The sequence below is a fragment of the Seriola aureovittata genome, chromosome 11, assembly GCF_021018895.1.
Source record: "Seriola aureovittata isolate HTS-2021-v1 ecotype China chromosome 11, ASM2101889v1, whole genome shotgun sequence".
Classification (NCBI taxonomy): Eukaryota; Metazoa; Chordata; class Actinopteri; order Carangiformes; family Carangidae; genus Seriola; species Seriola aureovittata.
The window spans coordinates 4,059,200-4,074,294 of NC_079374.1; the positions used below are offsets into that span (position 1 = coordinate 4,059,200).

The window sequence follows — 15,095 nt, forward strand, 5'->3', positions numbered from 1 at the left end:
AAATGGAAAAGATGCCAGGTCTGTCCCTCCCGAGAGGATAGTAAAACAAGTACCTGTTGTGTGAAATGCAAGAATTACATCTGCAGAAAGCACACAGTAACATTCTGCCCATCAAGTGGAGAACGTTGAAAATGTTGAACGTTGAAAATCTGAGAAAATGGCGCATCTTAAAGTTAAAGTTAAAAAGAAATGTGTTTGTGAAGAGGGAAAAACTTAAACAAAATAGTTCTTAAATATAGTGTTGGAATTAAAAATGTATTGTATGTCACTTTTCTAAATGTTTATATAATCTAAAATAAATTGGTTATTAGTTTAACCTGTTTTCTTGACTGTTTTGCGTGCATTTACACAGTAAGGGTCAAAATGACCCGCAACATAATCAATGTAATTTTTTTTCAACATTATACGAGGGTTAAAAAGTCTGATTCTAGGTCTGAGGCTTTGTTCTGGCCACCGCAAAGTGAACCTCACTGAACCTTATTTCTATCCATTATCTAGAATGGAGGATTGTAAGGTCAGGTAGGTTCAGCAAAATTTTTCAGTATATTTTATCTTTTCAAAGTTTACTGGAAAGTCCCCCTCACCATAAAAGGGCTAGAGAAATTTCAGCCTTCATCACTCCTGTGTATTTCTACATTGATTGTGTTGATGCTGGTATTAGTGGTTGCCATGTGGCTGTCTGTGATCCCCTGCATTACTCCACCAAAGTCACTCAAAGAAGAGTTCAAGTCTGTGTTTGTCTGTGTTGGACAGGTTATGTGGTCTTTTTAAGTCTGGTGCTGAAGGTAAACCTTGAACAACCAGAAAGTTATATTTCTTTGCTCTGTTGAGTGTATGGTTGTCAGCAATTACATTGCTGGGCTTGCTGATCGGGTTTTGTGCTTTTTTGTTCTGTCACTGTCATCATAGCTCTGTATCTGAGAGTATTTGTGGTGGCAGTGTCACTTGTTTGTATATGAGCCAGGTTTTGTTCAAGGTTTCTAAGTGTTAAAAATAAGTTATTCCTTGCGACTGTCTCCAAGTGCTGGCTCATGGGGAAATATTGGATCTCTCTCATAATGAAGAGCATGGTCTAGACCTGCTCTATATGAAAAGTGCCCTGAGGTAACTTCTGTTATGATTCGGTGCTATATAAATAAAATTAAATTGAAACGGTCTTTCCCAAACTGTTGCAAACACACTATTGACTAAAACATTTCTCTAGCATAAATACCTTCCTTGTAATAACCAAGTATCCTAGCCCAAACCTTGAACCACAATACTTTGGATTTTGATATCCCAAGGAATCCTCCTCCAACAACTTAAGACTAAATTGCTAAGTTTTACAGAGAAAACACAAATTGTCAAGAACAGATAAGAAGGGTTTGCAGTAAAACTCTCCTCCCTGCAAGTACATTTAGGCAACCCTTTCCATTTTCATATGACTAACTGTGGGGACAAAATAGATCCAGCAATACATACTGTTACTTGTGTTATTGTCAAATCATCTTTAACGTATACTGGTATCATATCATTGTTAACATCTAATGAATTACACTGTCATTCCAACTCCTTTGCTTGATGAAACACATTTTTTTCTAGCACCACACTCAAGACCACAGCCTTTTTTTATGTGACCCACCAGTGGTAAAATATTATGTTCTTGTTCTCCTTGTTCTTGTTAGGTAGAAACTGATGTATTTTAACTATTTTTTCTCTCTGTGGGTACACACTGTGCTCCATCAATCCTCCATCAAAAATGTTAATAATTGCATTGCAAGCAAAAACATTTCTTGCTCTAAGTGAAATTAATAAACATCTTATAAGTCAATAACCTAAGAAGATTGAACTTTTGCATTTAAAGCAATTACCTTTTTATGGACAATTAACAGATGTTAACAGTCTAAAGTGTAATGTATGTAAACTCTTATTTTATTTTCGTTTGAATTAATAATGAAGTGTAGAATTGAAATACTCTCAGTGAAAATGTAGACTTAGGATGTTTTTAATGTCAACAAATCTTTACAAGCCTGTCTTATTTTTGACAGTTTAAGACCATACATGAGTGGATTTAGAAGAGGCTGAATGATCACTACATACATAGACAAGACAACACAGAGAGGATATGGAACTGACTTAAATCTCTGACTGATCAAACTATAAAAACAGGCAAAGACAAAGCTAATGATAGAAACTAAGTGTGGAGTGCAGGTATCCAAGGCCTTCATTTTGGTCTCTTTGGAACCTTTTAAACACACACGCAAAATTTTTATATAACTGTATGTAATGTAACTGACAGGACCAGCAACAGTGATAATAAGGCCAAAAACCAGATCATGGACAAGTGACACTGTTCTGTCTGGTGAACAAGAAAGTTCAACTACAAGGTGATGTGCACAAAACACTTTGTTGATAACAGTCCGACAACGTTTCATACGAATAGTGAAAGACAATAAAACTCCAACCTCTACAAACGAAACTATCCAGATAACAAGTATGACAGTTTGTACTTTCCTTTTAGTCATTATGGCATTGTAATGTAAAGGCTTACAAATGCAAACATATCTATCATATGCCATCATTGTCAATGTTCCAAATTCAACACCTACATATGAATGAATGTTAAATATTTGAAGGAAGCAGTAAAAGGCAGAAATGTCATGAGCCTCTGACAAAATGTGTACCATCAAACAGGGCAGCATAGACGTGCTGCCATATATTTCATTAATAAATAAACTAAACAGAAATAGATACATGGGCTCATGCAAATTTCTGTCCAAATAAATAATGATAATAAGAACAGTGTTGGCTAAAATAACTGATACGTAAAATAGCAGTGCCAGAGTGAAATACAGGTACTTTAACTGTCCCATGTTTCCATACATAGCAAACACAAATGACACAATCTCTGTTGAGTTCTCCATTGACCTAGTAAAGCACAAGAATACATTTGCTGATTTTCCTTTTAAATACATGTGGTAGCAAATGTTGAAAACTCAAAGACTGTTAAAATCCAAGTGTTTCAACATTAATGAAGAAAATTAATAAAATACATTTCTTACTTTAAGAATATCTGAAACCCTGAACAAATAAGCAGCTATAAGATTTGATTAATTCATAGTCACAGAATACAATTTTAGGAAAGTATGGTTCTACTTTACTTGCTTATGTACTAACAAACTTGATCATTTTAGAAGACAGCATCACAACATTTAAAGAGAAACTGTTATTAGGAGAACTATTAAAAAAGACGTAAGATAAATTAATGTTTGTGAGACCCATTTCCAAAGAACTATTAGATTTTGTGAACCATATAATTGCAGTTTTGGACATACCATGTTGCCATATCAGTGATATCAAAACTTCACCAATGAGTCAAACAGAGGGATGGTCAACAGAAAACTGAAGACCGCTGTAACCTCCCTTCCCTACTGAGATGAACAGAAGCAGTTGCTAAACCTTTATACTGCTGTCCTGGCAGTAGAAACGTAATGCCAATTGAGACTTAACTATTTTTTTTCTTGTAGTATGCAGCCATGTTCACATGTAGAAAGTTTTTTTTTGGGTATTTATTTTTATTGTTTTAATAACAAAGAAAGAAAAAACAAACAAAAAAAACAAATACATATTAACAGTAGTTGGTGGTGCTACACAGAACAGTACAGATTTTTGACAGAGGTTTTTGACATGCGACAAACAGGACATAGGACATAGGTAATGGCGCAGTGACAGAATAGCACTAGTTCAGTTTTTAGACATTAAATTGAGAAAAGGTTGCCAGATTAAAAAAAAGACTTCCTCTTTAGCAGACATAACGTACCTGATTTTCTCCAAGTGTAATACATTTCCCAACTCTTTCAGCCACATTTCAAATGTAGGAGACTTCTCACATTTCCAACATTTTTTATGGACAGTTAACAGATGTTAAAAATCTAAAGTGTGATGTATGTATAAGCTTATTTTCTTTCCGTTTGAATTAATAATGAAGTGTAGAATTGAAATACTCTCCATGAAAATGTAGAGTTAGGATGTTTTTAATATCAACAGATTTTTACAAGCATGTTTAATTTTTGACAGTTTAAGACCATACATGAGTGGATTTAGAAGAGGCTGAATGGTCACTACATACATAGACAAGGCAACAGCGAGAGGATATGGAACTGACTTAAATCTCTGACTGATCAAAATATAGAAACTAGCAAAGACAACACTAATGATAGAAACTAAGTGTGGAGTGCAGGTATCCAAGGCCTTCATTTTGGTCTCTTTGGAACCTTTTAAACACACACGCAAAATTTGTATATAACTGTATGTAATATAACTGACAGGACCAGCAACAGTGATAATAAGGCCAAAAACCAGATCATGGACAAGTGACACTGTTCTGTCTGGTGAACAAGAAAGTTCAACTACAAGGTGATGTGCACAAAACACTTTGTTGATAACAGTCCGACAACGTTTCATACGAATAGTGAAAGACAATAAAACTCCAACCTCTACAAACGAAACTATCCAGATAACAAGTATGACAACTTGTACTTTCCTTTTAGTCATTATGGCATTGTAATGTAAAGGCTTACAAATGCAAACATATCTATCATATGCCATCATTGTCAATGTTCCAAATTCAATACCTACATATGAATGAATGTTAAATATTTGAAGGAAGCAGTAAAAGGCAGAAATGTCATGAGCCTCTGACAAAATTTGTACCATCAAACAGGGCAGCATAGACGTGCTGCCATATATTTCATTAATAAATAAACTACACAGAAATAGATACATGGGCTCATGCAAATTTCTGTTCATATAAATAATGATAATAACAACAGTGTTGGCTAAAATAACTGATACGTAAAATAGCAGTGCCAGAGTGAAATACAGGTACTTTAACTGTCCCATGTTTCCATACATAGCCAACACAAATGACACAATCTCTGTTGAGTTCTCCATTGACCTAGTAAAGCACAAGAATACATTTGCTGATTTTCCTTTTAAGTACATGTGGTAACAAATGTTGAAAACTCAAAGACTGTTAAAATCCAAGTGTTTCAACATTTAATGAAGAAAATTAATAAAATATATTTCTTACTTTGAGAATATCTGAAACCCTGAACAAATAAGCAGCTATAAGATTTGATTAATTCATAGTCACAGAATACAATTTTAGGAAAGTGTGATTCTACTTTACTTGCTTATGTACTAACAAACTTGATCATTTTAGAAGACAGCATCACAACATTTAAAGAGAAGCTGTTATTAGGAGAATTATTAAAAGGACCTAAGATAAATTAATGTTTGTGAGACCCATTTCCAAAGAACTATTAGATTTTGTGAACCATGTAATTGCAGTTTTGGACATACCATGTTGCCATATCAGTGATATCAAAACTTCACCTATGAGTCAAACAGAGGGATGGTCAACAGAAAACTGAAGACCGCTGTAACCTCCCTTCCCTACTGAGATGAACAGAAGCAGTTGCTAAACCTTTATACTGCTGTCCTGGCAGTAGAAACGTAATGCCAATTGAGACTTAACTATTTTTTTCTTGTAGTATGCAGCCCTGTTCACATGTAGAAAGTCCCAAGTCAAGCTCAAGTTCTAAAAGCTGAGTTCTGATTCCTAAATAAATAAGATTTGTCTGTGCTCTTCACCACATTAAATGGAAAAAATAACCAAATATAAATAGCCTTGTTAAAAAGTCTGATTCTAGGTCTTAGGCTTTGTAGCTTTGACTCTGTAGCTACTTTTTCTGCTGCTTTGGGTCGTGTCTTTGGTCAACCTGTCTCGGGCTGTGAGGCAGCCCGTGCACTTGGTAATCCCAAGCAAAGCAGAAGCCGTGTATTTGATCATGCCATCAGATTTCGCACTCGGGCTGCTGAGAGTCAGTGGAACGAGGAGGCACTTGCAGACACTTGTCACAGACACGAGTCTCTCTGAAGATATGAAGGACAGACTTACCATGGTTGATCTTCCTACAAGTTTTGAGGGTCTTGTGGAACTTGCTATTAAGATTGACAACCGGATGCAGGAACGAGAGCGGCTCAGAGGAGCTACTGGCCCTGACGGTCACCAGCATGGGTGGCAGAACAGCTCTAGGACACCCCCTGTGGTCAGAACTCCATTAACCGATTTTCCGGCCTGCCCTGGATCTGCGCCTTTTAGCCCCAAGGAGGAAACTATGCAGCTTGGTCGTACTTGTCTGAACCAACAGGAACGCCAGCGCCGCCAACGTGAGGGACTGTGCCTCTACTGTGGGGAAATGGGGCACTTCCTGGCTCAGTGCCCGGTAAAAGGCCTGGCTCGCCAGTAACCGGAGGCCTACTGGTGAGCCACACCGTGACTGCCTCCACCAGCACGCTCCTTGACCCCTGTTCAGCTCATCACTTCTCCCAAGAATTCCCTGGCCCTTACAGCCCTCATTGACTCCGGGGCAGACGAGAGCTTCATGGATCTGAACCTGGCCCACCAGCTGAATCTACAACTCCACCCTCTGTCCAAGCCACGCCGGGCCAGCACTCTCGATGGTCACCTGCTCAACTGGGTCACAGACCAGAGTCCTCCTCTGTCTCTGTTGATGTCAGGTAACCACAATGAGACCATTTCATTTTTTATTATTGAGTCTCCTCAATACCCCCTTATCCTGGGTTATCCCTGGCTGTGTAAACATAACCCTCTCATGAACTGGGCTACTGGGAGAGTGTTACGGTGGAGTCCTACTTGTCAGTCTTCCTGTTTGTCTCCTCTGTCGGTTTCCTCGCCTGCTGATTCATCTTCTGAGTTTCCAGACCTGTCCAGGGTGCCTGAAGTCTACCTAGACCTGAAGGAGGTCTTTAATAAGGTTCGTGCCACGTCCTTGCCACCACATCGCCCATACGACTGCGCCATAGAGCTCCTCCATGGTGCAGCTCCACCCAAGGGTCGTCTGTACTCCCTCTCCAGTCCTGAGAGAAAGGCCATGGATGACTACATCCAGGGGGCGCTGTCTGCGGGGATCATCCGTCCTTCCTCTTCCCCTGCAGGAGCACGTTTTTCTTTGTGGAAAAGAAGGATGAGACCCTTCGTCCTTGTATTGATTATCGTGGCCTGAACGACATCATAGTGAAGAACCATTACCCACTTCCTCTCCTGTCATCTGCCTTTGAGCTTCTTCAAGGGGCCCACATCTTCACTAAGCTGGTTCTCCGCAACGCTTACCACCTCGTCCGTATTCGTGAAGGGGACGAGTGGAAAACCGCGTTCAACACACCCAGTGGTCATTATGAGTATTTGGTGATGCCATTTGGACTTACAAACGCCCCAGCTGTTTTTCAGTCAATGGTAAATGATGTCCTCAGAGATATGCTGAATGTCTGCGTGTTTGTTTATCTTGATGACATTCTGATCTTTTCCCAGTCCAAAGAAGAACATGTGGGTCATGTCCGTCGGGTGTTGAAGCGGCTGCTCCAGCATCAGTTATTTGTGAAGGCGGAGAAGTGTGATTTTCACCAGACCACAGTGTCATTCCTCGGGCTTATGATTTCACCAGGACTGATCCAGATGGACCCAGAAAAGGTCAAGGCTGTTTTAAACTGGCCTGTCCCCACCGACCGGAAACAGCTCCAACGCTTTCTTGGTTTTGCCAACTTTTATCGCCGTTTCATCCGGAACTTCAGTCAGGTCGCAGCTCCTCTGCATGCCCTCACTTCCTCAAACTCTAAGTTCTCCTGGTCTCCTAAGGCTGAGGCAGCCTTCCGTGCCCTCCTGCCCCGGTTCTCCTCGTCACCTATTTTGCAGATGCCGACACCAAACTCCAGTTCATCGTTGAGGTGGACGCCTCTGATGTGGGGGTCGGGGCCGTTCTCTCCCAACGCTCTGCCAAGGACAATAAGGTTCACCCCTGTGCCTTTTTCTCCAGGAAACTCTCCGCCACCGAGCACAACTACGACGTGGGGAATCGGGAGCTGCTGGCTGTGAAGTTGGCATTGGAGGAGTGGAGGCATTGGTTGGAGGGGGCAGAGTAACCATTTCTAGTCTGGACTGACCACAAAAACCTGGAGTACATCCGTGGAGCTAAGAGGCTCAACTCCAGGCAGGCCAGGTGGGCGTTGTTTTTTACCAGATTTAACTTCACCCTGTCTTATCGCCCCGGGACTCGTAATGTCAAACCAGATGCCCTTTCAAGGCAGTTTGAGGCAGGAGACCGCCCTCGGGATGCAGCTCCCATCCTGCCCCCTGACTGTGTGGTCGCAGCGGTGACCTGGGACATTGAGCAGGAGGTCCAGCACGCCCTTTCGGAGGCCCATGTTCCTGATGGCTGTCCTCCTGGTCGGCTCTTTGTTCCAGACCCGCTCCGTTCCCGAGTCCTGCAATGGGGGCACTCCTCTCCTCTTAGCTGTCATCCTGGGGTGAGTAGAACATTGAGTCTTATAACTCAACGCTTCTGGTGGCCCTCCCTCAGGGAGGATACCCGTGATTTTGTCTCTGCCTGTTCTGTTTGTGCCCGCAGCAAGGTCTCCCGACGCCCTCCTACTGGTCTACTCAGGCCTTTGCCGGTTCCACACCGCCCCTGGTCGCATGTGTCCATGGACTTTGTCACTGGGTTGCCTCCCTCAGAGGGTAAGACAGTCATCCTCACTGTCGTTGACCGGTTTTCCAAGATGGCTCACTTTATTGCCCTGCCTAAGCCGCCCTCCGCCAAGGAGACAGCGGAGGCAGTCCTGTTTCATGTGTTTCGGCTCCATGGTCTTCCTCAGGATGTTGTGTCTGACCGGGGCCCCCAGTTCGCCTCACGTTTCTGGAAGGAGTTCTGCAGGCTGCTTGGGGCATCTGTCAGCCTCTCCTCCGGCTTCCATCCCCAAACCAACGGCCAGACGGAGAGGTACAATCGGGAGATGGAGACGGCCCTCCGGTGCATCGCCTCCCAAAGTCCATCCAGTTGGTCGCAGCAGCTCCTCTGGGTGGAGTATGCCCACAACTCCCTCCCCGTGGCTTCTACTGGTCTATCTCCATTCCAGTGTGTCTACGGGTACCAGCCTCCGCTTTTCCAGGACCTTGAGGGGGAGGTCTCTGTTCCTTCAGCTCACGCCCTGGTGCGCCGATGTCATCTCACCTGGAGGAAGGCTCGGGCAGCCCTCCTACGCACCAATATTGGATACGAGAGGTCCGCTAATCGTCATCGCACACCGGCTCCTCGCTACCACGTTGGCCAGAAAGTATGGCTCTCCACTCGAGACCTGCCAGTTCGGGGGAAGTGTCGTAAGCTGGGTCCCAGGTTTGTGGGCCCTTTCCCAATCTCGGCAATCATCAACCCTGCTGCTGTTCGCCTTCGTCTTCCTCGGACCATGAGGGTCCATCCCACCTTCCATGTTTCCCGAATCAAGCCCGTCAAGACCAGTCGTTTGGTCCCTCCCTCCGACCCACCCCCTCCGCCCAGGTTCATTGATGGTGGTCCTGTCTCTTCGGTCAAAAAACTGTTGGCTGTTCGTCGTAGGGGCCGGGGCCGTCAGTACCTCGTTGATTGGGAGGGGTACGGTCCAGAGGAAAGGTCCTGGGTTCCTGCTCGGGACATTCTTGATAAGACACTGATACGGGACTTTCATAGACTGAACCCGGGCATTCCTGGGACGTCTGGAGACGTCCCTGGGGGGGGGGGGGGGGTACTGTCAGGATCTGTATTCATTTTATTGGCATTTCCTGTTTTATTTTGAAGTCTTGGTTCTGTTGTGTTGCTGTTTGTTTTACTTCCTGGTTTTTCCCTCCTGTTTAGATTGCTGTCTCCCCCCTAATGTCTTTCACCTGTGTCTTGTTTCCTGTGTATTTAAACCCCGTCTCATTTCTCATGTCTTTGCCAGATTGTCTTTGTTACCCTTGTGTTCAAGCTCTCTCGCGTTTAAGTCCTGTTTGATAACCTGTGTATGATCTGTTTTTGGTATTTTTGTGACCCTCGATTCTGCCTGTTCCTGATCTGCCTTTTTGCCTGGTTTGACTGTCTTTTGGTATTTTGACCTCTGCTACGTTTCTTGGATTAAAGATTTGGATTTCGGACATTGTACTTCTGCCTGACTCTCTCTGCATTTGAATCCACACACACCTGCCCTTTACAATATCAAAACTTCACCAATGAGTCAAACAGAGGGATGGTCAACAGAAAACTGAAGACTGCTGTAACCTCCCTTCCCTACTGAGACGAACATAAGCAGTTGCTAAACCTTTATACTGCTGTCTTGGCAGTAGAAACGTAATGCCAATTTAGACTTAACTATTTTTTTTCTTGTAGTATGCAGCCATGTTCACATGTAGAAAGTCCCAAGTCAAGTTCAAGTTCTAAAAGCTGAGTTCTGATTCATAAATAAATAAGATTTGTCTGTGCTCTTCACCACATTTAATGGAAAAAATAACCAAATATAAATAGCCTTGTTAAAAAGTCTGATTCTAGGTCTGAGGCTTTGTTCTGGCCACCGCAAAGTGAACCTCACTAAACCTTATTTCTATCCATTATCTAGAATGGAAGATTGTAAGGTCAGGTAGGTTCAGCAAAATTTGTCAGTATATTTTATCTTTTCAAAGTTTACTGGAAAGTCCCCCTCACCAAAAGGGCTAGAGAAATTTCGGCCTTCATCACTCCCATGTATTTCTACATTGATTGTGTTGATGCTGGTATTAGTGGTTGCCATGTGGCTTTCTGTGATCCCCTGCATTACTCCACCAAAGTCACTCAAAGAAGAGTTCAAGTCTGTGTTAATAATAAATTAATAAACATCTTATAAGTCAGTAACCTAAGAAGATTGAACTTTTGCATTTAAAGCAATTACCTTTTTATGGACAATTAACAGATGTTAACAGTCTAAAGTGTAATGTATGTATACGCTTATTTCTTTCCGTTTGAATTAATAATGAAGTGTAGAATTGAAATACTCTCAGTGAAAATGTAGAGTTAGGATGTTTTTAATGTCAACAAATCTTTACAAGCCTGTCTCATTTTTGACAGTTTAAGACCATACATGACTGGATTTTGAAGAGGCTGAATGATCACTACATACATAGACAAGACAACACAGAGAGGATATGGAACTGACTTAAATCTCTGACTGATCAAACTATAAAAACAGGCAAAGACAAAGCTAATGATAGAAACTAAGTGTGGAGTGCAGGTATCCAAGGCCTTCATTTTGGTCTCTTTGGAACCTTTTAAACACACACGCAAAATTTGTATATAACTGTATGTAATGTAACTGACAGGACCAGCAACAGTGATAATAAGGCCAAAAACCAGATCATGAACGAGTGACACTGTTCTGTCTGGTGAACAAGAAAGGTCAACTACAAGGTGATGTGCACAAAACACTTTGTTGATAACAGTCCGACAACGCTTCATACGAATAGTGAAAGACAATAAAACTCCAACGTCTACAAAAGCAGTAATCCAGATAGCAAGTATGACAGTTTGTACTTTTCTTTTAGTCATTATGGAATTGTAATGTAAAGGCTTACAAATACAAACATATCTATCATATGCCATTATTGTCAATGTTCCAAATTCAATACCTACATATGTATGAATGTTAAATATTTGAAGGAAGCAGTAAAAGGCAGAAATTTCATGAGTGTCTGATAAGATTTGTGCCATCAAGCAGGGAAGCATAGACGTGCTACCATATATTTCATTAATAAATAAACTACACAGAAATAGATACATGGGCTCATGCAAATTTCTGTCCGAATAGATAATGTTAATAAGAAACGTGTTGGCTAAAATAACTGATACGTAAAATAGCAGTGCCAGAGTGAAATATAAGTACTTTAACTGTCCCATGTTCCCATACATAGCAAACACAAATGACACAATCTCTGTTGAGTTCTCCATTGGCCTAGTAATAAAGCACAAGAATACTGTTAAAATCCAAGTGCTTCAAGATTAAATGAAGAAAACTACTAAAACACATTTCTTACTTTAGGAATATCTGAAATCCTGAACAAGATAAACAGCTATGATATAATAATGTAAATGTATAAAAGTATGGTTCTATTTTATTGATTCACTCATTTCTATTTCATTCATTTATCTACTAGCAAGCGTGATATTTTTAGAAGATATTATATATCAAAACATAAAGAAAAGCCGTTATTAGAAGAACCATTAAAAAAAAGATCACATAAATCAATGTTTGTAAGACCCACTTCCAAAAATTTATGACATTTTGTGAACTATATGATTGCAATTTTGAATATACCATGTTGCCATATATGTCATATCAAAACAGAGTCAGACAGGTTATTGATCAATAGAAAACTGTAGACTGCGGTAACCTCCCCTTCCTACTGAGACCAATGGAAGCAGTTGCTAAACCTTTATACTGCTGTTCAGGCAAGAGAACATGACAAGCATGACGTAATGCCAATTGAGAGTCAAGTTCAAGTCAAGTTCAACTTCTAAAAGCTGAGTTCTGATTCCTAAATAAATAAGATTTGTCTGTGCTCTTCACCACATTAAATGGAAAAAATAACCAAATATGGTAAAAATTTAATAATAGAAATGAAACCGCTGGCATGTGGGCCTACTATCCATAAGGATAGGCATAAGGGATGCTAGTGCGATGTCAGTTGGGCAGCAGTCTGAGGAAGGGGCATTGGCCTCTATGCAGTGTGCTGGAGGCCTTAGGCCAGGAACACACTGTCTGCATGGTGTGTGCATGGCTGCTGCAGAACGCCATTTTTTAAATTCATTTCAACACCCATGTTAACCGGTCGGAGCGGACACAATGCCTGCCTGACATGCATCAAACTCCTCTTAAAAAATAAATTAAATAATAAAAACTTTTAGTCACGTGCCTCCGGCCGTCCAACTAACGTTTCTCCATGTTCATTCAAAGTGAAGCTAGCAATATGAGTGACATGAGTGAAAACACTTAGCCTTAACCCAAGCAGCTTATACCTTAAAAAAGTATTGCCATTCGTGATTTGGGCACATTTTGGTTTCAGTGAAGACGTCACCGAACAGAAAGCGGTGAAATGTAAACACTGCAACAAAACAATTTCAGCTAAGGTAACACCAATCATTTATCTAATCTCTTGGAACACAATCATATTGCCGAACATGATGAGTGCATGGCTCAAAAAAACTGAGAAACCAATAAGCGTCAAAGTCATTGAAGTCAGCCCTAGTTTATTTTGGAGGTGGATGCTTCAGACACTGAGGTTTCCCAGCATGCAGCTCCTGATCAAAAACATTCTTCATCTTTCATCCTTGCTCTACCTGGTTCACCTATTATCTTGGTCCGTACCATTGACCTCCTGAAAGGCGACTTTTGGTGGCTAACTCTGGGCACAGACATCCGTGACAGCGTCTCCACCTGTTCAATGTGCACCTGTTGCACTCTGGAAAACAGGGACAAATGACCACACAGTGATTTGGTGTTTCCTTGACCAGAGCTTTACTAGAAGTCAGTCAAATAAAATACATGACAACAACTCTGCTGAACCCGAACACATCTGCACATACTGTATTGCATGTTTACATCCCAAATTAATTAACTAAACAAAATATAACTGTGCACAATACATTTTCCTATGTGTGCTTACAAACGTAAACAATGATACAAGATGGCGGCAGCCTCGCTCGCCCACCTTCAACTACTTCGAAAACATAGTTCCATCCTACTCAAACATCACACAACTCCCCTCCTGACAGTCAAAATGTCCCACAAAACTATCGGAACAATGTCACTGCTCACCCCTTCAACCACATACCTGGAAAACAGGGACAAATGACCACACAGTGATTTGGTGTTTCGTTGACCAGAGCTTTACTAGAAGTGAGGAAAACGCCGCGAACAATCGCCCCTGTATGTGGGCGTAGACCCAACTAATCGATCTCCGATCCTGCTAGATCTTGACCTACTTCGTGGAAGACAGAGATTATAACTTTTCAAGTTAGTTTTTAACTGTAACGGATAAAATGACCCATGAAATGAATAAAACATTGTCAAGCATTTTAACCCCTTTTTAAACATCTTCTTAATTTACAGTTTTAAGCCATTTAATGACATTTTCAACATGTTATAGTGACTATATGTTCTTTCTAGCATACCTCTGCCTTTTTAAATGAATTATTCCTTTTAACTATCAGCTTTTTAACTCAATTGGAATTTTAACCTCTTCAGAATAATATCGTCTTTTTTAACCTATTACACACCCATGGAAAGACTTTCAAATGTTCATCTGACATCTCATCGACCCCTGCCTGTACTAAGATGCCATTGGTCCCATGTTGCACTCAACTTTGTCACTGGACTGTCTCCCTCTCAAGGTAACACCGTCACTCTTACCATAGTGGACCAAAGCGTTTTCTGGCTGTCCCCAAACTCCCCAAGCTCTGAAAGACTGTTAATGTCCTGGTCAATCTGCATGCCTTTTTGTCTTGCTCCTGGTGTCGCTGTGAGTTTGTCTTCTGGTTTCCCTCAGACTAATAGGCAGGTGGAGCAGGCCAACCAGGACCTGGAGGCGTTATTGCAATGTATAGAATATACACAACTTCCAGCGCTGCTATTGGTTGCCAAAATGACTTTCTTTGCAGAGTGGATGGTCATCCCCTGTTGGAGCCATGGGGCCCCAATGGGCTCAGTCTGCAGTATGTATATGGTATATATATATATATATAATATATATATATATATATATATATATATAAGAGCCGCTGCACTTTCACGTTGAAAGGAGTCTGCTGAGATGGTCCTGAAACCTGCCTATGGGGGCTTTCTGGGTACATCCAACTTGGGACAGACCCAGGGGAAGACTGAGAAGATAAACACAATGGAAGGATTATATATCCCATCGGTAAGACCTTAACTAAACTGTCAGCTATCAAAATGGAAGCATTTCAATCTGAAACTGTGATTAAAAAAAAAAAAAAAACTCACTAGAGTACCATGAGGTTGGCTACTGCAGTTTATGTGATAAACTACTATAGTTTGTGATGGTGGTAATAATTGTCGCTTGATCGCTTCAAATGATTTCTTAATTCTGCTAGTCTGAACATGGAACATACATACAGTATGTGTTGGGAGATTTGTTTGTTTACTGGAAAAAATTATACGCAATAAATCACACACAAACAAGAATCAGAGAAACAGAGTTT

General features: G+C 41.2%; 1 protein-coding gene across 1 annotated transcript; it reads right to left on the minus strand.

Annotated features, from left to right (window-relative positions):
* Positions 1–1,973: 1,973 nt before the first annotated feature.
* LOC130177642 (olfactory receptor 4K15-like) lies at positions 1,974–2,558 on the minus strand. Its single transcript, XM_056389537.1, has 2 exons — positions 2,455–2,558; positions 1,974–2,136 (listed from the first exon to the last, which is right to left on the minus strand). Exons 1-2 carry the CDS (start codon positions 2,556–2,558, stop codon positions 1,974–1,976), a joined length of 267 nt encoding a protein of 88 aa, XP_056245512.1.
* Positions 2,559–15,095: the final 12,537 nt, after the last annotated feature.